Source organism: Pichia kudriavzevii, chromosome 3 (assembly GCF_003054445.1).
Source record: "Pichia kudriavzevii chromosome 3, complete sequence".
NCBI lineage: Eukaryota > Fungi > Ascomycota > Pichiomycetes > Pichiales > Pichiaceae > Pichia > Pichia kudriavzevii.
Window position 1 is genome coordinate 1,018,266 of NC_042508.1, and position 22,543 is coordinate 1,040,808.

Consider the following 22,543-nt stretch of genomic DNA (forward strand, 5'->3'; position numbering starts at 1 on the left):
CCTCCCCTTTTTTATTTTAATTTAATAAATATTTACCACTAAATTAACTCTTCCACTATTAATATACATTACCTTTTTGATTTATAGTTACAAACTTCTTTAATGTCCATAACTTAATAAATTAACGAAATGCATTTCCATGTTACATAAGGTAGTTATATATAAAAATATGAGTAGATCTATATTCATTTCCTGTGGGACCTCAATGATGCGGACCTCAAAGTACCTCTTGTAGACAGCCCACTGGGTGATCTTTTTATACTTGGAGTCCTTAAACTTTGCATTCTTTCGATTTCAGTTTTCTTGTCAAGTGAAAAGTCCTGTTCATATTGATTTTCAAGATCATCATCATTCACCCAGCTATCGCTAGTCCTATCCAACAGATACCTCAGGGAGTTGAACCAAATGTTATGAATTTTTCTTGTAGGACATGTAATCTTGATGGTTTTCTCATAAGATCTGATAACGATACTTTTGTAGTATAATCCCGGAGGTAACGGATTATTATCCGGTACACTTTGAACGTCCAAAATAGAGAGTGCCTTAATTTGACTCTTTGCTGGAACACCAGCAACAGGGTTTATAGCACACCAATATAGGGTCATACTATATGGATGAACCCAGAAATATCTTTCATGTCTGGTGTCTGAAATGGATGTGAATGGTCCCAATTTCCTATAATATTTGTGCAAGTAATCACCAATAATAGTTTGTGTAACAGCCGCAATAATCTCCTTCTTATTCGAAACAACTGTATCTAATGTTGATAATGATAGCACATCAATGTTCTGACCAGGTAGATGCGTATTACCCGGGCCGGGTGGTTGAGCAAATTGCTGTGGGTTAAATTGCTCAGGAATATCCAATGTTGCATTCTCTGCAATGGTAGGAGGTTGGCTCACAGACTTTAAAGCTGTATTTTTATTTTTTTTGTACCATTCATGTGACTTGGTTAATATTTTGTAGTAACTGTTTGGTAAAACAGTAACATTAGGGATATCGGGTGTTCTCGAAACGGTGGTTGCAACGAATTGGGATTTTGGAATACATAAAAGATCAAATTCTTTAGCTTTCTCAACAATATTTTCTTTAGTTAATGGTTCATTAGCTTTCAACATTTTCACCTCGTCTTCATTCAACAATACGAGGTTCAGCTCGTTGGCTTTGTTAGCTAGCTCGCGACTTGTAATTGTACGTTGCTTCAACCTGGAAACGTCCTCAGCAGACAGCAATGACAGGTTTAGCTTACTTGCATATTCAGCCAATGTTGAATGGTCAAGGAAATCTGGCATTTTAGCCTCTCCACTCTTTTCAGTTAGCTCTTCCCAATCCTTATTTTCGACAACTGTGTATCCACTTTCCTTAATTCTATTTTTCAAGTCTTCAAGTGGGATATCAGCAATATTAAACATTGCTGCATTCTTCATACGTTCCACCTCTTGAAGACCCATAATTTTAAGATTGTTTTCTTCTAGGAACTGATCGGCATTGAAGCAACCGTTCTTTTTGTCAAAACATTTACCCATGATTATGCTTCGTACATGATGTGTCAATCCATTAAGCTTGATTTCTTCTAATATCAACGATTCACCACTTGGAGAAGTTACATTATAACCTAGGAAAGATAACCTTTTCGCAAGTATCGTTGGCTCATCAGACTGGAGTAATGAGATTTTAAGTTTTTCCATATCCGCTTTCTTCTCACTATACTTTTGTTGTAACTCCTTTATTTCCGATTCAAGTTTTTCAGTTTCGTCATGTAAAGGCGTAATAATTGGAGGTAGGTCCAAATCTCTCGATTTGTCCAAATAAGCTCTAACAGCAGCAAGCGCACTTTGTTGAGATTGTAATTCAACTTCCTTCAACTGTATCTCACTATTAAGTTTCGATATTTTCTTATTCAGTTTGACTGACAATCCTTGGCTTGGTACTTCGATTGATACATCGGAGAGTCTATAAGACTGTTTTTGAATTTTTTCTTTTTTGGCTTTTAGATCTGATAAAGAGGCAGATATTTCTTTAATCTTTTCACTTAGCTTAGCTTCCTTTTGAGATAAGATATTTTCAACTGGAATGGAAGCAGTGGTTTGGATTGAGCTTGCCGACGATGCAAAAGAATTTCTTCTACTACGCATTTCGGCCAAAATGCTTTTCTTAGATTCTATGTCAGATTCAATATTTTCAATTTCATGAGAAATATCTGCCAAGTCCGTAGTCCTTTTTTCCCCTGTCCTGGATTTCAGCAAATTTTCGAGTTCCAATTGAGATAGAACTGTATAGCCTGCCTCACTGATAGCAGATATCAACAATTCGATTGGTTGGTTTTCAATGTTCTTAACATTTTCTGAAGTGACTGTTGCAATGGAAGAGGATTTTTGCATATTCATACCTTTTTGGTAGTCCTCCAAGTTAACTGCACTTTGTATCTTATCGAAAGGGTTATGGACTTTCTCTGATTCGGCATTCAGATCGCTTATTTCCTTTTCCATGCCATCCTTCTTTTGCTCAAGGTCAACGGCATATCCCTTCATGGATGAAAGTTCTGATTCTAGCTGTGCGATTCGAGAAGCCAATTGGTCTTTGCTGCCCAGATGTTCACTCATTTCATTTTTGAGGGAGGCAACCTTGGATTCAAGAGAAATTATTTGGGCATCCGCTAATTCCTTTTCCTTTTGATGTGATCTTAATTCTTTTCTCAAGATATCAATTTGAGACTCACTTTGTACAATTTTATCACTAGCAACACCCTTTTGAACTTCGTGATCTGATACATCTTCATTTAGTTTCCTAATTTCACATAATAATTGACCAATATTCTCGTTTAAAATTCTCTTTTCTTCTTCATGTGACTCAATTTGAGCTTTCAGTTTCGTAATTTCAGTTTCCAGATCAGCTTTCGTTTCTTGAGCAGCACGCTTATCTTGCACGAGAACATCTGCTTCTTCAGTTAATCTCTTCACTTCAAATTCGAGCTTCTCTACTGTTGCTTCAAGTTCGGTATTGGATTTACTTTGTACCTCAATGCCAGACTTGAGTTGGCATATTTCAGATTCCATTTCCTCAATGGTGTTGGAAGATGAGATTTTAGATTTAACATGCAATTCCAACTCTGTTCGCAGCTTTGAAAGTTCAGATTCAAGAGATGCAATAGCTTCTTCAGCATTGTTCTTTGATTGTTCATGTAAAGTACACCGTTCTTTTAATCCAGAGATCGAAATTTCAAGTTCTGATTTTGCTTCGCGGTACCTTTCTTTTTCTGCTTCATGGCTCTCACTTACACTTTTGAGGTCAGATATTGTAGACTCAAATTCAGAACAAGCTTGAATGTACCTGGCCTTTTCAGTTTCTAGCAATTCACATTTCTTTTTCAAACAATCTAAGTCATTGTTTAGCGTAGAAGTGACCTCTTTGATTTCTTCGTTTATAGATTCGTACTTTTTGTTATCCCTCTTCAAGCTTTCTACTTGCGATTTCAGCTCTTGCACTTGCAATTCCTTCTGATTTATATTTTCTGTAAGGGTTGTGATTTTATTTTCAGCAGTGTTTTGAGCCTCTGTAGATGCTTCAATTTGTTTTTGTAATTCCCTAAGCTGCAATTCAAGCGTCAATTTTGATTTTTCTACTTCTTCAACAGTTTTAGTCAAATCTTCGATTTTCCCTTCCTTTACCTCATTTTCTGACTTCAGGTTGTCATAGTTCAATTCCATTAGAGCTAATTTAGATTTCACTTCAGTTAATTCCCTTTCGTGGGTTTTCCTTTCTTTTTCGACCTTTCTATGTAACTCATCAAGTAAGCTTTCCTTTTCTATCAACTGAAACTCAACATCAGATAATTTTTCCTTCAGTGAATCAACCATTTTGAGAGCTTCAGCTTTCGACGTTTCAAGAAGTTTCAAATCGTTTTTCTTGATTGCTGCATAGCTAAGAGTATCCAGTTTTGACTCTAAGTATTCAATATTAGGATTATCACGAAGTTTCTCCAAATTCTCCAACTGGTCAATAGTTTCCTTCAGTTTTGCCTTCTTTTCACTGATTTCAGCTTTCAAAGATTTGATTTCTTCGAGTTGCTGTTTGTTTTCTTTTACCAAAATATTTTTTCTCTTCAAATCAGACTTTAGTGAAGTGTGTTCAACAATTGGGATTGGTATTATTCCCAATGAAGCTGATTTTGACTTTAAGTACTCCATAGAAGGGTTTGCTTGAATATGTTGCAACTTTTTAAGTTCCTCGTTAATATTTGACTTTTCTGCCAGAGAAGCATCCAATTTAGATTTTAGTGTTTTAATTTCAGAGCTCATTGTGGATAATCTATCATTTAGCACATCATAATCGTCTATTGGAAGCGGAATCAAACCCGCTTTTTTGGATTTTTCCTTGAGATATTCAAGGTCGGGACTTTCAAGAGAGTCTTTTAAAACTGACAGCTCAGTTAAATCAGACTTCAATTTCGTATTGGTTTCGTTTAGCGATTTATTTGCCGAAGTTAATGCGATTACCTCATTGCTTAGCTCTCTCATCTCAGACTTTACAGCTTTAAGCTCATCGGACTTTCTTAGGTTTTCATTGTGTTCTGCAATTGGGATAGGTAGGTATCCAATAGATTTTGCCTTTTCTTGCAGGTATGCAAATTCGGGTGCCTCATAAGCCGATTCAAGCTCCTTTAATTGTGAATCTTTACTTTTTAAATTTTCCAGTGCAGATTCAAGTTCTTTTTCCTTCAACAATAAGCTATCTATCTTTGATTGTAGATCATTTTGAGACTTCTTCATTGATTCTATTTCTTTACGTTTTTCATCTAACTCTTTGTTTTTATTCTTCAAATCCTTAATTTCAGACCTCGCAAGATCTAATTCTTCGAGTTTGCAAGACAACTCAGAAGATATAGTTTTCAGTTTGACCATTTCAGATTCCTTCTCAACTAATAAATTTTCAACCTCCCTCAATTTATCAATTCTCTGTTTGTGTTCATTTAAGAGTTGTTTCTGATCATCCAGCTCTCTTTTAGTCACGTGAAGGTCTTCTTGTGTCGATTCGTGAAGTTCCAATGAAACAGATTTTGAACCTTGAATTTCCAAATCTTCTTTTATTTTTTTGATTGCCTCTAATTCTCTCTCCTTATTTACCAATGATTCCTGAGTTTCTTGTATCTGCTTTTTCAATGACTCAACCTCCGACAGTGGGAGTAAAGAATGCTTATAAACCGACGCCTTCTCCTTGATATAATCAAGTGTTGGTGAGTCGACTTGCTTTTGTAAAAGGTTCACTTTAAATTCTTTTGTTTGTAACTCCTTCTCCATTGATGTTAAATTAGAAGTAGCTTTTTCAATCTTTTCACATAGTTCTTCCTGTGATTTAAGTAGGGACTCTATTTGTTTATGTTTGGAATCCAAATCTGTTTTCAATCTCTTCATTTTTTCTAACTTGTCAGTTTTCGTCTTTAGTTCGCTAACCATCGAGTTATGTTGAGCCATTGAAATAACCTGTAGTTTATGTAAACTAGCTTTTGATTTGATAAACTCCGCGTCGGGTAAATCCAGTTTTGCCAATAATCCTTTCCTCTCTTGGGTAAGCTTTTGAAATTCCTTCTCAAGAACATTATACTCAATCTCTTTCTCGGATAGAACAACAGTCAACTTCAAAACCTCACCTTCAAGTGATTTGATATCTAAACTCAACTTTTCTATTGTTTTGTCTCCTTTAGCTACTTCTCTTTTCATTTTTTCAAGCTCTTCGGTCGAAACAGGAACCATATTCAAAGATAATGCCTTCAATTTGAGATAATCAACAGTAGGTGAATCATATAATTTCTGAAGTTTGTTAAATTCATCTTGGAGGTCGTGGAATTTAACCTGCGAATCGGTTAATTCTTCGAGGGTCTCCTGTAATCTTGAATCTACAGAATCCTTCTCTCTTTGGAGTTCGTCCAATCTAGATATTTTCTCCTCAAGCTTAGCTTCTAATACGGTCAACTTAGAGTTCATTTCGGCTAATTCATCTTCAGGTAATACCGCATGTTTCAAAATCGCAGCTTTTTCGTGGATGTATTCCAATTCAGGCTGATGAATCATCTGTTCGAGCTTTTCTTTTTCGCTTGTAATACACTTGAACTCTTCTGAGAGCCGTGAAGCAGTTGATGTCACTTCATTGAGTTTATTTTCAAGATTTTCAACGTTCAGTAATGTTGACCTGTAGTTCTCCGACTCGATAGCAACTAATCCATTATCCGGTGCTTTGGAACAAATATAACTAGCAGTTGGGTTTTCGTATCTTTTCTTTAACTCATCCAACTCAGAAGCAGTTGACTCAAGAGATTTATTGGTTTTCTTCAATTGAGAATCAAGCTTTTCAAAACAATCAACTTTGTCATTGTATTTATCTTCTAATTCTTGGATTTTCTTCTTCGCTAGTTTGATGTCTGTGGAAATTTGCGCATGCTCGCTGTCAGAAAGGACAACATGATTAAGAGATTTAGATTTGGTCATTATGTAAGTGAGAGATGGTTCTTCAAGTTGCTTTTTTAGTTGTTCGATATCCAAAGCAAACTTTTTTGTTTCGGCTTGACTAATTTCAACATTCTCACTAATGGATCTATTCAGTTCAAGAAGCTTGTTGTTTTTAAATTTCAAGCTTTCTAGCTCTCCCTCCATCTTGTCTAATAATGCTGTTTTCTCTCCAACTTCGCTCTCAAGTTTTATCTTCTCGCTTAGCAGGCCTCTATGTTCCGCGGAAGGAATAGCAATGTGATCATGTATTTCTGATTTGTCTTTGATAAACTTTAGGTCCGGTTCTTCTAGTTGTGCCTTTAACTTCTCAAGCTTCGCAGTGGTATCCTCAAGTAGACTTTCCTTATGCTTAATTTCATTATTTAACTTTTTGGTTGTTTCATTAAGCTCAGACTCTAGACTAGTTATAGTTTTAGTTTTGGTTGAAATTTCATTTTCTAAACTGCTATATTTTTCAAGTAATTCTGAATATTTTTGTTGGGGGATCAAACTGTGGTCAAAAGCAGATGCTTTTAACTTCAAGTAATTAATATCTGGGGATTCATAATCTTTCCTGAGCTCAGATAGTTCACCATCAAGCTTTGAGAGAGATTCGGATTTTAACTCAATTTCATACTCTAAATTCGAGATTTTCTTGAGTAGTTCAGAATACTCTGAATCAGAGACCAATTTGTGCATATGACCCAGTGACTTATTCTTTAAATACTCAATATCTGGTGATTCGTTGAATTCTTGTAATTTAAATAATTCACTGTTCAATTTATCGAGTAATTTGCTTTTAGTTTCCAGCTCATTCTCAAGTGCACCAACCTTAGATATAATATCATTATGCTTTTCCTTAGGGATAACAATATGATCGAGACTTTCTGATTTTGATTTCAACAAATCCAAAGGAGGATCGTTCAGCTGATCCCTTAATGATGTAATTTGAGACAGTTGTTCGTCATTCAAGGCATTTGCTTTTCTGATTTCGGTATTTAAATTATTAATTTCCAATAAAATATCTGCATGCTTTGTTTTTGGCAGTAGAACAAATTTCTCCAAAATTTCGTTTCGCAGTTCTTTGAGCTTGCATATGGTATCGCTAATGTTTGGATTGGATAATTGGGGTTTGTCTGGGTTAGTATTGACAACCATGTTTAATGAATTGAGTTCACCATTCAAATTGTCAATTAAAGAAAGGGGTATCAACTGTAGGTTTTCAGAGCTAGCAAAATCACTTCCATCATTGTCTACAATTTCTGAACATGATAGTAAACTTGTAACTGTGTTTTCAGGTAATTTTAAGGTCTTGAACTTGGAGAAGTCTATTTGTTCTGCAGTTATAGTAGGATTGGTATCTAAAGTTGTTTTAGGGACAATTAGCATGTAAGACTTTATTTGGGCCATTGAGACCTTTCTAGAGGAAACAGGACTTGAACCATCTAGCTCAGATAAATCAGAAAGGAACGATGTGTTAATGTTATTATTGTTATCATCATCATTTTCATTTTCTGAATCTGCATTATAAGACAGTTCAGGAACATTTTTTTTGGCAAATGAATCATCATTGAATTTTGTCCATGAATCATCAGGGTTAATGTGGTCATCCTGTACCTGCGAGCCATGTATAGGTGATTGCAATTTAGCCTTTCTCAGTTCCAGCCTCATTTTTGAGTTTTGGTTTTTTAATTTGAGCATTTGGCGGTGTATTATGTTGATGTTTTTCTTTAATGTCTTTGAGTCTAGATCAGATGCATCTTTGGTTAAAAACGCAGGGACTGGATCTAATACAATCGAATCATCAAATTCACTAAAAGATGTTTCCTCTTCAACAGGGTTGGGGTTTTTATCAGCTGATAACTTCAACTCTTCCACTTCTGCCTTTAAAGCTAGAATATTTTTGTGTAATATATCATTTTCATCATTCAGCGAATCATTCGACTCTTTGTATTCGTATAATTGAGAATTCAGTTTTGCAATGGTACTATTGGTAGAATCTAGTAATTGTTGTTTTTCTAATTCCAAATTATCGATGGCATTCTTCAAGCTTTCGATTGATGATTTTGAGGCTAAGTTTTCAGACTGGACTTTCTTCAATTCATTATTTGATTTCTCCAATGACAATTGAAGGGACTCCAAATCTGATTCCAATTTCCAGATTTTATCAGTTTGATTTTCTTCACGTTTACTCAGTTGATCGTTTAATAAGTTCAAGTTGTTCAATTCTTTCTTCATCATTGAATTTGATTCTGACAACTCTTTAACTTTTATCTTATACTGTTTGTTTTCATAGTTCAATCTTCTAGATTCCATCAACAACGAATCACTTAAGTCACCTAGAAAATCGACTGATTTATCATTATCATGAGTAGTTGTCGCCATCGTATTTGACAGTGTCGGTGGTAGATGTATTTCGGGGTCAACACCGTTTGGCGTTCTAACCGGTTTAATGTCACTAAGATTTAATTTCTGCTGCAACTGCAGTAGTTGGTTCTTCAAGTCCATTGATTCGGGGATACCTGCTGATCCCGAATTGGGGATGTGGCTGGAATTTGAATCCAATGGTGTTTCTGACCAATCTTCTAAGAGGTCGTCAAATTGAGACATTTTGATGTGTCAAATGAAGAAGATAGTCTGTCTAAGAAAAAGGTTCGGGAGGGGAGAAGATGCAAAAGAGTAATATGGTGAGTTTTGTTTGTTTTCTGCACTCACATGGAAACGCAAAAACATTCCCACGCACAAACTGGGATGATGGTGTTGATTTTGGAAAATATGCGTGTAATTTTACGGTTTTTGTTTCTCAGGTTTTTTTTGTGTTAGCCATTTGACAATTGTCAGATATTTTATTTTTTCGTAATAGACACCATTGACCAAGAAGAAACGCTTCAACAATGGTACGTATACCTTGATACAGAACATTCTAGGAGTAAAACAGCTAGATTTGCGAACAAGAATACTAACTTTAAACAGATTCGACTTCGGAAAATACAGCAGGCCAAGGCTGAGGCAGCCCGAAATGGAACATCACCGCCAACAGTGAACCGTTCAGTTGCATTTATGAGGGCTAAGAAGGATATACAAGAGTACGAGGACATTCCCTCGGTGGAAATTCAGTACGATAGGGATGATCCTATGCATATCAAATTGCAGGTTATCCCTGATAAGGGCTATTATGCAAATGGTAAATTCAACTTTGAATGTACCATACCGAATGACTATCCCAACTCAGCACCCGAGTTTCGTTGTTTACAGAAAATATACCATCCGAATATCGATTTAGAAGGACATGTATGCTTGAACATTTTAAGAAACGACTGGAAACCCACATTGACGTTGCAGCTAGTGTTTGCTGGGATTTTACACTTATTTTTGGAACCGAATCCGAATGATCCCTTGAACAAGGATGCTGCCAACGATCTTGCCAAATTCCCAGAGTCCTTTGGCAGACATGTCAAGCAGGCCATGATGGGAGGATACGTTGGAGAGGAGTTGTTTGAGCCTGTGGTAGCATCAATGAGAAACAGTCAACGATACTACTAATGTATATGCATAGATATGGTTATAATTGGAATATGTAGGAAAGCTAAATACCAGACTAAAAAAGAAAGGGTGGAGAAGTAACTCAACTTGAAACCGGTTCCAAGTTAGAAGTATAAAGGAAGGGGGGAGGGGATATGAGAAATGAACAGAAGAGAACCAAAGATTAGAGAAGACAAACGTTTGCCAATGAAAATGCATGTGAATGGGAATGGGAATGAGAATGAAAATGAGGATATGGTTAGGGGAATGTGTCTTTTGCTTCATCCGCAGTGTCCGTAAACAGAGACTGGATGTCGAATGAATGGGAGATAAAAGACGGTAGGGAGAGAGAGGATGCATTACAGAAGCATCTCCCCCTAAGCATGAGAGTGGCCATGTCCAGAGATGTCGTTTGTGGAGGAAACAGTTGGTGTAAACTCTCCGTCCTTGACGTCACTTGGAGAGGTATTTGCATTGTGGGAGTTTTTGACAAAATGCATCTCGCCAGACTCAACTTTACCGCCTGCATTAGTGGAAACAAATTCAGCGTGGCTATTATCGAGAGACTCGTTATGAAGGGCAAAGCTGGCATAGTAGTCCTGTTCCATTGACGATTTTTTCATTGAGGTATACGATAGAAACAATTTGGAGCTTCTTGAGGTCATTGAAGACAACCTAATCATGTGCTTGGCACCAAGGTTAAGAGATGAAATTGCAATTGGAGCCATGGTATCGAATAATGGTGGGGTTTCTTTTTTTTTCTTAGTTATTTGTAAAAAGAATCCTTTATAATATAGCAACCAATCAATGTGTCACTTGTGAAATTACTGACCATTTATGATTCTGGGGTATCCCCTGATATTTATAGACAAAGCTGTCAAGGACCCACTCCGAAGCCCGAGACTTTTCTTTTTCCCTTAAAGCTCTGTGTAACTATGAATCATAGTTGTGCATACATGATAGGAGGGGGGCATGGCACCATACCGTTTAACATCCAAGCAAGAGTGTTATCTACCCTTTATCCATCCCGTGTCCCCGTTTCGAGCTTACCCGCGCCAATAATAGAGGGTCTCGGTGATAAAATGCGGATCCGTAATCCCCGGGGCCATCCCGTTCGTACGTCCATATGTCCGGGGGGGGGCTAGAGGAAGATGGGGGAAAAACAAAAATAACACAACTTCAACCTTCTGGTTGAGCCACGTCATTGGTTTCGAGAGGAAAATATGTCTTCCCCGGGGGCATGACTCTCATAGATGGAGGCATATCACTAGTAAACACCCAGTCCTGCGCCGCAACGCGCAGAATGACGTCACAGATGACTTGCTGTGGTCACGTGATTGCGGCGGTGGCCGTGCAATGCGCCACAGCCGCTTTTTTCTGGGTTGGTTTATTTTTTCTATGTTTCTTCAACAAATTCCCAAATTTATAAGATTAGCTGAGCCTCCCATTGTTTTCCTTAATACTCACATTCTTTACTATCCACTGCTATTTTTCTCAATTGTTGCTGATATTATTATAGTCTGTGTTGGTATAGTTTGTATTGTTGCTAGAGGTGTTGTGAAGTTACTAGTAGCATATCTTTGTAAAGAGAGAATACACTCCTTGGCCTGCTCACCCTTCCTTCAATTCATGCACTCTCTTAATAACAGGTACTAATTGTTTGTGCTTGTTAGTCATCATCAAGAGCACCCACTTCAACACGTCTCCATTTGTAAAGATATATTCCACCATTCTATATGGCAGTGCCGTTTCTTTCTTTTTTGTTTTTTGTTTTTTGTTTTTCGCCCTACCACAGGCCTTGTCTCGCATCCTCCGTGTCACAGTTAATGGTTCTCTAATGGGAAAGTACTTTCTGCTCGCGTGTTTTCCGTCGGCACTGCCGAGGTTCAGTTTAGAAAATAGACTTCTCCATGAGGGAAAATCCACCATGAAATACGAAAGGGGAAAAGAAAAAGAAAAAAAAAACTGCCTAACCAAAACCAAGAGGTAAGGAGGAAGGAACGAAATAATGAAATGAAAAAAAAAAATAAATAGGCTTGTGTTGGCCGTCAACCAAATATCCCGGTATTTGCTATATATATCACGGTTGTTCCGCCTGTTCCCCCCATTGTTTCGATGATTGACGCTTTCTTGTTTCTCTTCTATCCTCTAAATATAAAGTCTTGGTTCCCCTGGTAGCTTTTCTGCCGGTTAAAGATACAATGACCTGTGATAATAGTGTGGATTTTGACTCTGTTGTGAATTTAGAAGAAAATTTTTATAGAGATTCCTATCATAATGCCCATGAAATTGGCTTTGAACACACGAAACTTGACGGTAAACAATTTGGAATTCAAACAGGGTTTCAAAGGTTTGTCTTGTTAGGTGCCCTGAAAAAATTCACCCAATTAGTGGATGAGGAATTACAAAATAATGACGATTTGCCAAACAAAATTTCAGACAAGATGCTGAAATCAATCAATGAAATTTTAAAATTATCTCAAGGTTTTTACAGTGATGGATTGATAGAAACCTCAAATACCCCGGCAGACGTGGAATCATACGAAAAACAAATGAAATTAATAAAATCAAAGGCTAAGATACTTTACTCTAAATTAGGTTATAAATCGAAATTCTCTGATTTGGAATCCACTTGTCGCTCGCTCTCTGGGGATATCCCCTCCACTCAAATCAACACAGGTGATGAAAATGACATGTGGTGATTAACCTTGGGTATGATGATTACTCATGGGTGTGGTGATTACTCTTGTAAGTGATTCTCGATCTCAAACCCAACGTCATCTGCAAACTTTTTGATGACATTCCAATGAACATTGCATTTCCACTTTGTTTGTCCTCCAATTGTGTCTCCTCCTTTGAACTTAACTAAGGCCTTCAGCGACACTAATGTGGCAATTTCCGTCATCAACTCAACGTCGTCAATAATAGTGGTTGAGTCCTCGACATTTGATGTCCAGATGGAATTCAATATCGCAAGCAATCTCTCTAATTTGAAAGGAATAGCTGCATTCATTGCTCTTCTCAACTGCCCATTCCCCGATTCAATATTGACCATTCTCTTTTTTCGTTGTCTTATAATTGAGGAATTATATTGGTTACCCTTACTGAAAAACTGTCTGTCGTATTTAGCTTCATTATATGATGCAAGAAAGGCAGCAATTAATAAATATTTTGTTTTGAATGACAAATCATAGTGTCCTTTTCTAACCTCTAATTCGGTTACATTTCCAAGCGAGACTTGGTCCACCTTTGTATATTTTGATAGTGAAAGATCTGAATTATCTAATTTACCGACAACCGCTATTGATTTACCCAGCATTTTCTTGTTCTTGATGAACGTTGTGAGTATATCGTTTTTATCCTTCATGATGGTACCTTCTTTAAGGATTGGATTGAGGAAAATCGGCCAAATCCTTCGTAGTATTGGTATAACAATTTCAACACTCAAGCCAAGGTATCCAGAATATGTATCCATCATCAAATCTATAAATTGACGAAATATTCCCTTCTTCATGTTATCATCCAATTCAAGTTCTATTTTCTCAGTTTCGTTTTCAGAATCCGAATTGTCTTCCTCAATGCAGTAAAGTCTATTATCCCAAAATTCTGGCCAATGCACTACTAATATTTCCTTGAACTCTTTGAGTGAATACCTCTCGAAATTTACAATAGGTAACGATAACGTACTTAAATCTAGAAAATCGCATCTGGTCACAACACTGACGACAGAGAAATATTGGAAATCTTCACCTAATTCATATAATCGACCTAAACATTTGATTAACTCGCCTGGATTCTCAAAAATTGGCAATCGGTCGATTCGGTCAAGGACAATGACCACAGGATCAATTCTTCCATTGTTCGCTAGCTTATGGTACTTAATCATCTCTTGCATGCACCCAGGAAACGTGGATATCGAGTCAGATAGTTGCATCTTATCAGTATTTTTAATCTTTAAAAGTTTATAATGCTTAAGCAGTTCTTTTTGTAATCTCCTCAAAATTTCCCGTTGTGTAAAGCAATATTCACACTCAATAATTATATGATTTAGTCCCTTCCCTTTCTTTAATAATTCAAGGTAGGTGTTCAAAGTATATGATTTTCCACTGGAAGGTGGCCCTTCAACAATTATTGAAGGCATCGATAAATTTATATCAGGTTGTAAAAAGGACGTCAGGAGTTGAACCTCGGCACTTTTGTATTTGCATCTTGACAGAAGTTCACCTTTTATATCAAGCATTGAACTGCAAAGTACTTTGTCGAGACAAATCATTTAATAGGAGAAAACATGTATTAATAACGATCTAAACATATAGATTAGGAGTGGAGGAAAAAAAATAAATTTTCTTGTGCAGGTTATATATATTTCTCGTTTCTCGTTGAAGGAAGTCCATCTCTACAGCTCCAACATTCGTCATCGCCTCTATTTAACAGGGGTGTATTTATTCAGCTTAATTAACCCTCTAAGCTTTTCAATCGGCTAACTTGAACTATTTGGATTCAATAAACTCTTATTAAATTAAATAAAACGATTATAAATATATAAATAGAGTTGCAATAAAGTACTAGTCAAGACAAAAGTAGTAAATATCTAGCCAGTGCAAGCTTAAGCAATAGTGCAAGTACATAAATTCCAGTTGAAATAAGCTTTCCATGTAGCTTGAGACCAGGTTTCGAAATCAGCATTATCTAGTTGTTCTTGTTGTTCTTGTTGGATTGCTTTGCCGTTCATTTTTCACTTGGTTGATATATCCGGGGATTACTTGTATTTGTTCTAACTAGAAATAATTAAGGGTTTACAAGAACAAAAACCATACCTCAACTGAACATCCGATTTTAGTTGATTATTTATATTCAAAATATCCTAAAGTTATCTTAAAATGGGAACACATGTCGTTGATTTACTCTTACACATTGAAGTCGCCCAAAACGGTAATTTTAAATTATCCGGATCATACAATAGCATGCAATAAGAGTGTTATCGCAACATCAAATAAATAAACGAAATATAAAGAAGTTTCAAGTGAAGTAAGTGTTTGTAATACCTGTTGCGGTATTTGCAAAGAAGTCCGATAGAGAGGCAACTTAGTTTTCACGCTTTTGCATCACCAACCAATTGCAAAGTTATAGCTACATTCGCCTTGTCCTTTAAATGCTTACATATATCTTTAGGAGGCATCCTCGAAGATGAAAATAAAATCTACATTCACCTTTGTATATATGTGTCTGTTACTAAGACATTTGTAGCAAACCATTACAATCTCCCTTTCGGTCTTACAAGTGAAAATTAGTACGTAATAGTTTATTACTGACAACGGATAATAAAACATCTACTAAAAAGAGGAAACTTTTTTTCCCTCAGAGATTGAAACAAATATTCAATGGTAAAAATAAATATATATAATTAAGTAATTATTACATATATTAACTTTTTCAAGCAACAGTGCAAGTGCACAAATTCCAGTTGAAATAAGCTTTCCATGTAGCTTGAGACCAGGTTTCGAAATCTGAATTATCGAGTTATTCTTGTTGTTCTTGCTGAATTAATTTGAAGTTCATTCCTCTTAGGTAGCTACCTCAAGATCTTCTTGTTATACTGAACTAATGAGTAGACGAAAAATTCATTAGCTGTTTCTCAATCTGACCACTACAGAAAAGTGTGTCCCTCCACATTTATACCATCCAGCCAATTAAAAAACGCCATGTATGATACTTATAACGAAAATTTGGTGTTATCCATTGTCACCACCAAAAATGGAAATGTAATTAGCAACTGCATGCTTACAAAGTGATAGACGCTCAATATATATGAGCACTCAAATCAGAAATCTTACTACTAAAACTGATTCCGTTTCATAGAGTGCACCCAACAAAGGAATTTCAACATTTGGAATCACATCTGTAATCATGAAACGTAACGCTCATGCAAAGAGATTTGGCACTTTTCGCCAATATTAATCTATATGTTTCCTTTTCATGTAATATAAGAATGGCATGAAAAAATATTTTTTTTCTTTTCTTTGTTTTTTGCCAAGATAAGTGAAACGGGGTGGTAAATCATCTATAAAATACACCAGACATAAAGTTTTTATTTTTTTTTTTTGTTTCAGATTCGCCGGTTATAAGTGGCTAGTTTCTGCTATGAATGAATTTGGAACATTGCAAACTTGGTAACCTCTTCAGAATTTAATAATCTAGGAAGAATTGAGAAATAGGGATCGTATTCTTCATTCTTGACCATGTCAACGACATTGGTTTTAGATTGCATCTTCAGAAGAAGATTTTCATAGTATATCTTGTAAGTTGAATCCTCTATGCCTTCAAGAAACACACGCATTAAACAGGTTGATAAAACGATAAAATTAGAACGTTGTATCCTATCATTCCTGATGACAACATGGAACATAACTCCCACTCTATATTCCTGGTAGTGATATCATTCAATACGTCCCCGTAGCCATTGCAAATAAAACTTAGTCCACAATACAAAAATTTACTCCTTTCGTAGCTTAATCAAAACATGCCATATAATATCATTCTAAACAATATCATTTGTTTGGAAGTCTTCTAAATTCAACTTTCTTTTCAATCGTCTTTCTTAAACAGTATGAAACTCAGTTTTTAAAATTGTCAAAACTATATTGCAGAGTGAGCCAGTTTTTTCCACTGTCTAAATATCTAATCTACCCAAGTTTTTACATGTCAGCCTAATAAGATATAAAACGCCATGTATTCTTACACCCTTGACTTTAGGGATTTTATTAATCTTGCATTATTTGTTCAGTACCTTGTTGTCTTCCCCATTAATGTAATCCACTACTCTTTCAGTGTGATTCTCAGCAATAACTAAATTAATAAAACTGGTACCCATTACTGTGTCTAGACAATTATGAGAGCTATAACCAAAGATATGTGAATTATGCTCTACAGTTAGTAACTAGAGAAGTATAATTCTTTTTGCTTCTATTAGATATTAGTTGCATAATGAGTTCGTGGAAGATGACTTGCAAGTACACGATTCACCAAACACTAAGATCGGTAAGGATAATCTTAGTTTTTGAAGCTTTTTAATGGTATATTTCTCTAGAAGGAATTAAGCAAACAAAAGAAAATTTTTCAATATACAAATTCTGCCCTTTTACATATTATTTATTAGTTTCCCGTTTTTCATTTGTTATTCAGACATGTTCGCCATTTGATTCCAATCACTAAATGCACACAAACACACGTACGCACACGCATGCTCATTTTTAATATTTGATAAGGAAAATTTCCGGCACAGGTGCCATAATATTGTGAATAGACTGCTCTGAATATATTTAACGAAGCCGACAATAGATAGCATCAACTGTCATCGTCTCTTAATGAGTCTCTTAAGGTACTCTCGACTTGCCCACTAAACACAGACTTGATATCGATATGGCTTATTCTGGGTATATGGGGTAAAACCCTGAAATACTTATCCATTGTCTCAATCTCACTAGCCGTAAAAATAAGGTCGTCATGACACTTTAAGATTACATTCATATCTATGTGAAACGAACTTTGCAAATAATCGACAGGAAATGATATTTTGAGCTTGTGTGCAGATAGCACTGTAGTCAAAGCACACAATACCTCAACCGGGTAAAATAAACATAAAGGTAGTTTAAACATAATCTCAAACAAGAACGTACAATGACCAAACAAAGTCCTTGCTTTGGCATCCCACTCCATGTTGGGTGCATCTTTCTCCATTGGTTCTTGCCCAATTTTTAAGGCATCCATAGTAATTTTATATGGATTCAGTGGGGTCACATCAAACGCTAAATGGTGTAATAGCAATTCTTCAATGCGGACTAACAAATCTTTCCATTTCCAATACACCTTCGACTCTTCGTCTATATCTGACTTCCCAAGTGCTATCTTGGAGCAAACTTTAACAACATCTTTCAAATTTCTTCTTGATTCCTCCGCCTTACATGCAACAAAAACTGCAGTTGCACCCACTTCATAGTAGTGCAGTTTGCTAAGGCTTTCAAAGAGATAGAATCTGTGGAAAAGTGTGGAAGCTGTCAAGCCAACTGACCTCGACAATCGCAATTGTTTGCAGCAGCTAAATATGTATGATATACCTTTGACTCTCTTACACAGTTCCTCTTGACATGTTATACCTGTATGACGTGATGGAGTATCAGTTTCAAATTGGTTGAAATCTATGATCCAATCACCACGCTCGATGTCCACAATTCCTTCCCAGTATTCTTCGCTATGCATATTATGATTTGCAAAACTGACTCCATCAAAGCCTGTTTGTTTTACCCCTGTGTCCATTTTTTCCCCTAATATATGCCGGGATATTCTTATAAAAAAAATTCAGTAGTATTACAGATAGGCTAAAGTACTTATAGCAAGATGTACAAATTTCGTCCCGCTAAAATAGTGGCCATTTTGTTTAGTGCGGAGTGCAATTTTTTGCAAGGAATTCCGGTCGATTTTTATCGCACACACTTACCAGATATACGACTTGTAAGCTACAACGATTATGTAAGGAGCATTTCATAGGGGAAAGACTAACTAGCCAAACCATGCAGGTGTAGAGAAGTAGCTTTATGATTATACAATTTTTACCTTAAGAAATTAATTCATCCATCTTTCTGGAAACGTAATCCAGAATGTAACTTTGTTCTATCAAACTTTCAAACCTCGTGTAGTGTCTTTCAGAGTATGGAACTATCGCATCAATATACTGCATTATACCTTTAATCTGGTACAACCTGTCAAGGTCACATTTGTCTAGAACAACTCTGATAACTTTTTGAGCAACCTCGAACAATCTAGCATTGGTGTTCCAGTCTCTTATTCTTTTAAACAATAGCAAGATTTTATCTTCTTCGAGCTTTCCAATCAATTCTTCAAGTTCAAAAGATCCAAGTTTTGAGTCTACGTCCTGATTCTGCGCAATACATTCTTTCAAAACGTTATATAGCCTCATCGGATGATCTAAATCCAAGGCTAAAATGAATGCATCCACCCATTTACCATGCAAGATGCAATTCCGCAATTCCTGGTCTTTTTCAACTTCAACTTTTCTAGCAATTTCCTTTTCAGCATTGACTTCCTCTGTGTTATCTTGCCATATGGTGATAGCACCATCCGAATCTGCCGAAATAAATTCTTCGCCGTTGTTTTTCACAATTAAAGCCCAAATTCGGTTGTCGTGGTTATCCAAAGTGTTGACACATTCGCCAGAGCTAACTTCCCAAATTTTAATTAACCCGTCAGCACCAGCTCCCACAATGTATTGATTCTTACATAAGAAATCCACTCGTTGCACAGCATTTGAAGAACCTTCGTAACTCTTTATACAAGAAGCGTCTTCCAAGTTCCACACACGGGCAGTTTGATCACCGGAAGCTGTCACAATCAATCTGTCATAACGGCAAAAAGATATATCGTAGACAGGTCTTTTGTGACCACGTAAGACATGCAAAGTTTCACCTCCGTTCAAATCCCAAATTTTGGAAGTTTTGTCGTGACTTGCAGTAGCCAGAAAGTCATTGTTAGGAGAAATGTCAATTGCATGAATCATTTTCTCATGCGCTTTTCTGGTATAATCGGCACTTTTCACAGATAGTGGTAACATGTCGCTACTCTTTGGAGGCTTAGGAATGGTCCATTTCTTGATTGTCAAATCTTCAGAGGCTGTAATAAGAAATTTTGGGTGACCAGTGAACAAATCTCTTGGTAAACCAACTGCTGTAACAGAAGAACCATGGCCTTCAAAAACTGCATAACATTCAAATTTACCATTATCTTCGTCAAGTTTCCAGACTCTAGCTGTATTATCCTTAGATGCGGTTGCTAACCATTTACCGTCTACAGAAGCATCTAACATATTAAGAAGGTCTGTGTGGCCTTCATATATATCCACATCTAACGGGGTATTGTAGAGATCAACAACTCTCAAAGAAGGTGAGTTCGTAGCCATTGCTAGTAAATTCTTGTTTGAGCCAACATATCGAATGTCAGCAATAGTACCATGATTACCTGCCATTATTCTCGTTACTGGAATAATATAATTATTATCTTTTAAGTCAGTTGACAGGTCAACGTCTAATATGGTTTGATCTGAAAGTACAAGAATCAATTTTTGATTGTCTTCTTGAATTTGTATTATCTCCGTAATTGAAAGTTCTTCACTGGTTTCAAGAGGCTTCTTAGTCTTTGCAAATAAACGCTCTTGCTTGAAATCCCATATATGTAGAACGCAGCCTTCACCACCGGTATATATGTACGTTGTTCCCTCTACTTCAATAAATCCTGTTGATTCAATAGACAGCTCTAATGGAATAGACTTGATTTCAGTCCATCTCTTTGTACTGTAAAGCATTAACAGATTATCCCTACCAGCTGATACAAAAAGTTCGCCTGTAGGATCAAAATTGACACCTCTGACCGCCGCATTGTGTTCCTTTGCTGTGAAAACATTTTTTCTTTTGACCAGATCCCAAACTTTCACTGTTCCCATGATATCACCACTAGCCACTTTCCAATTTTTTGAATTGAAGTCACCATAAAAGCAGAGAGCAGAAACGGTACAACCATGCCCTTTGAAGTTATGCGTGATAAAGGAACCTTCAATGTCCCATACAATAACACTTCCATCGGTAAGACCAAATGAAAAAAGCGAAGAGGTTCTGTCACAAGCTGAAATATAAGAAGCAGCAGAGAGTTTGTATGACTTGTAAAATTGACCTTTAGTTACATCGAAAAGCTTCAGCTGTTGGGACAAGTAAACAATAGCCAGTTTTGAACCATCCGGAGACAGCCTCAAAGTAGTAACATCTGATCCGTCACCCTGGATTGTATGTAGAACTTTGTTGCTGTTCCTATCGATTATAATTACATCTTCCAACACTGCTGTAGCTTGCAATGCACCGTCACCTGAGATGGTTGCGTTTGCAGCACCAACATAGAAGGGTTCAATGTTGATTTTCTTATAACTCCTTTCAGACATTTACCTATTGAAACAGTGTTAACTTAACCGTCTCTCTTTATATATCAACTTCTTTCGGTTGTTCCAAAAGAACATTAAGCAAATGTCCTTAACGTGAAAAAAAAAATTTTATAGTGAAAAATTAGTGCACCTAGGTATTTTTTTTTTTTGGTCTAACTTGTTTACGGCTCATCTTACAAGGAATATCTATTTTGCTACATACATTGGGATCACATTTATCACGGTCTTACAACTTGTCAGTTTGTGGTTGGTATACCAATGCAGGTAACTTGGTGAGTACTAATTAGCTGGGTGCTTTGTATTTCTGCATCAGATGAAGAGTCTTATCCTTTTGAGCAGCAGAGTTTCAGCTGATTTATATCGGGGTCACTGAGAAATGGTTGCTTGCAGCCTCAATACTCTTGCGAAGCTGACATTCTCGGTTAACCCACTTTACGTTTATAGATAAACTCACCACTTAAAATAGGATTCTACGTATCTTTGTGCCTCTATGTTTATTCTCTTGAAAGAAAATGACCACTTGGCTTAATTATACTTAATTTTATACGAGAGTCATGGTTCCCTTATTTTCAGAATATTGAATGAAGGTCACATTCATATGTTCGAATCTGAGGCCACTCGTCTAAAAAGAGACATTGTGCACACTTGATTCTGAGCTTAGTAACACTTATACCGAGAGAATGCATTGAAAATTATCTGTAGACTTTCCGGTCCATAATACTTATAAGAAGTAAGAGGCTTTTAATATAGGGATGGGGTCAGTTCTTTCTGATTAATTTGGGAATATGTAAGCATTGATTCGTAACCCCCCCGAAGCAGCAAACTTACTGGTTATCATAATCAAAACAAAAACGGAAATATATACACAAATTAACATTTAGTAAAAAAATTCCATTAACAGGGAAGACCCAGTAAAAGGTTAAATTTGACTCTTATCCAGTATATACCCAGTAGCCCATGTTAACAAGTAATAGAGAGTTTGCTGTTTGTTTGTTTTTTTTTTAAAAATGTTTGATTGCATCAAATCAAAGGGTTTTTTGTTACAGTAGTATTCAGCTATAATATGATAGCCTGAAGTTGCACTCTTGGAGTCAGTATATTAGTCCTGTTTTCAGTTTGAACAGTTTATCGACCTAAAAAGACAAGGCAGTTTTCAAATTAAAAAATCTTCCGTTCTTCAAATCATATTTTGTGTCTTCTTTAGGTATTATACAAAAACTTTAGACTGAAACCAGCCGCCACTTGTTGAACTGGATTTCTTCTCGTTACTCAAATATGGTAGCAAGATATAGTGCTTGAGAAAAAAGTCAAATGATCTACAGTATATGTATATAAACAAAAAAAAGTAGGGATAAAATCTTATTCAAAGTATGCTAGGCCATACAGACTAATATCCTTTTCAGCTTTTGATAACAATTTTAGGAAACCTTGTCACAATAGAGGTGTGTATGATGCAGAATCAAAAGGAGGGATGGGGCAAGAGCGAGTCTAAAAGAAGGAGCATGGAAAAGCGTAATGTTTGTCTGAGAAAAAAATTACG

The 22,543-nt window shown here is 36.3% G+C and overlaps 8 protein-coding genes across 8 annotated transcripts; 2 read left to right on the forward strand and 6 right to left on the reverse strand.

The window, feature by feature from the left end:
• Positions 1–185: 185 nt before the first annotated feature.
• C5L36_0C04740 (uncharacterized protein) lies at positions 186–9,092 on the reverse strand (the record flags this gene model as incomplete). The annotated part of the gene is made up of 1 exon (XM_029466159.1): positions 186–9,092. The coding sequence occupies one exon, from the start codon at positions 9,090–9,092 to the stop codon at positions 186–188; it is 8,907 nt and encodes a 2,968-aa protein (XP_029322019.1).
• Positions 9,093–9,376: 284 nt separating this feature from the next.
• On the forward strand, positions 9,377–10,025 carry C5L36_0C04750 (uncharacterized protein; the record flags this gene model as incomplete). Its single annotated transcript, XM_029466160.1, has 2 exons — positions 9,377–9,379; positions 9,456–10,025. The coding sequence occupies 2 exons, from the start codon at positions 9,377–9,379 to the stop codon at positions 10,023–10,025; spliced, it is 573 nt and encodes a 190-aa protein (XP_029322020.1).
• A 356-nt stretch (positions 10,026–10,381) lies between these two features.
• C5L36_0C04755 (uncharacterized protein) lies at positions 10,382–10,732 on the reverse strand (the record flags this gene model as incomplete). The annotated part of the gene is made up of 1 exon (XM_029466161.1): positions 10,382–10,732. One exon carries the CDS (start codon positions 10,730–10,732, stop codon positions 10,382–10,384), a length of 351 nt encoding a protein of 116 aa, XP_029322021.1.
• A 1,473-nt stretch (positions 10,733–12,205) lies between these two features.
• Positions 12,206–12,706, forward strand: C5L36_0C04760 (uncharacterized protein; the record flags this gene model as incomplete). Its single annotated transcript, XM_029466162.1, has 1 exon — positions 12,206–12,706. The coding sequence occupies one exon, from the start codon at positions 12,206–12,208 to the stop codon at positions 12,704–12,706; it is 501 nt and encodes a 166-aa protein (XP_029322022.1).
• A 38-nt stretch (positions 12,707–12,744) lies between these two features.
• On the reverse strand, positions 12,745–14,277 carry C5L36_0C04770 (uncharacterized protein; the record flags this gene model as incomplete). Its single annotated transcript, XM_029466163.1, has 1 exon — positions 12,745–14,277. One exon carries the CDS (start codon positions 14,275–14,277, stop codon positions 12,745–12,747), a length of 1,533 nt encoding a protein of 510 aa, XP_029322023.1.
• Positions 14,278–14,610: 333 nt separating this feature from the next.
• Positions 14,611–14,736, reverse strand: C5L36_0C04775 (uncharacterized protein; the record flags this gene model as incomplete). Its single annotated transcript, XM_029466164.1, has 1 exon — positions 14,611–14,736. One exon carries the CDS (start codon positions 14,734–14,736, stop codon positions 14,611–14,613), a length of 126 nt encoding a protein of 41 aa, XP_029322024.1.
• Positions 14,737–17,348: 2,612 nt separating this feature from the next.
• C5L36_0C04780 (uncharacterized protein) lies at positions 17,349–18,317 on the reverse strand (the record flags this gene model as incomplete). Its single annotated transcript, XM_029466165.1, has 1 exon — positions 17,349–18,317. The coding sequence occupies one exon, from the start codon at positions 18,315–18,317 to the stop codon at positions 17,349–17,351; it is 969 nt and encodes a 322-aa protein (XP_029322025.1).
• A 298-nt stretch (positions 18,318–18,615) lies between these two features.
• C5L36_0C04790 (uncharacterized protein) lies at positions 18,616–21,003 on the reverse strand (the record flags this gene model as incomplete). Its single annotated transcript, XM_029466166.1, has 1 exon — positions 18,616–21,003. The coding sequence occupies one exon, from the start codon at positions 21,001–21,003 to the stop codon at positions 18,616–18,618; it is 2,388 nt and encodes a 795-aa protein (XP_029322026.1).
• Between the last annotated feature and the right edge of the window lie 1,540 nt (positions 21,004–22,543).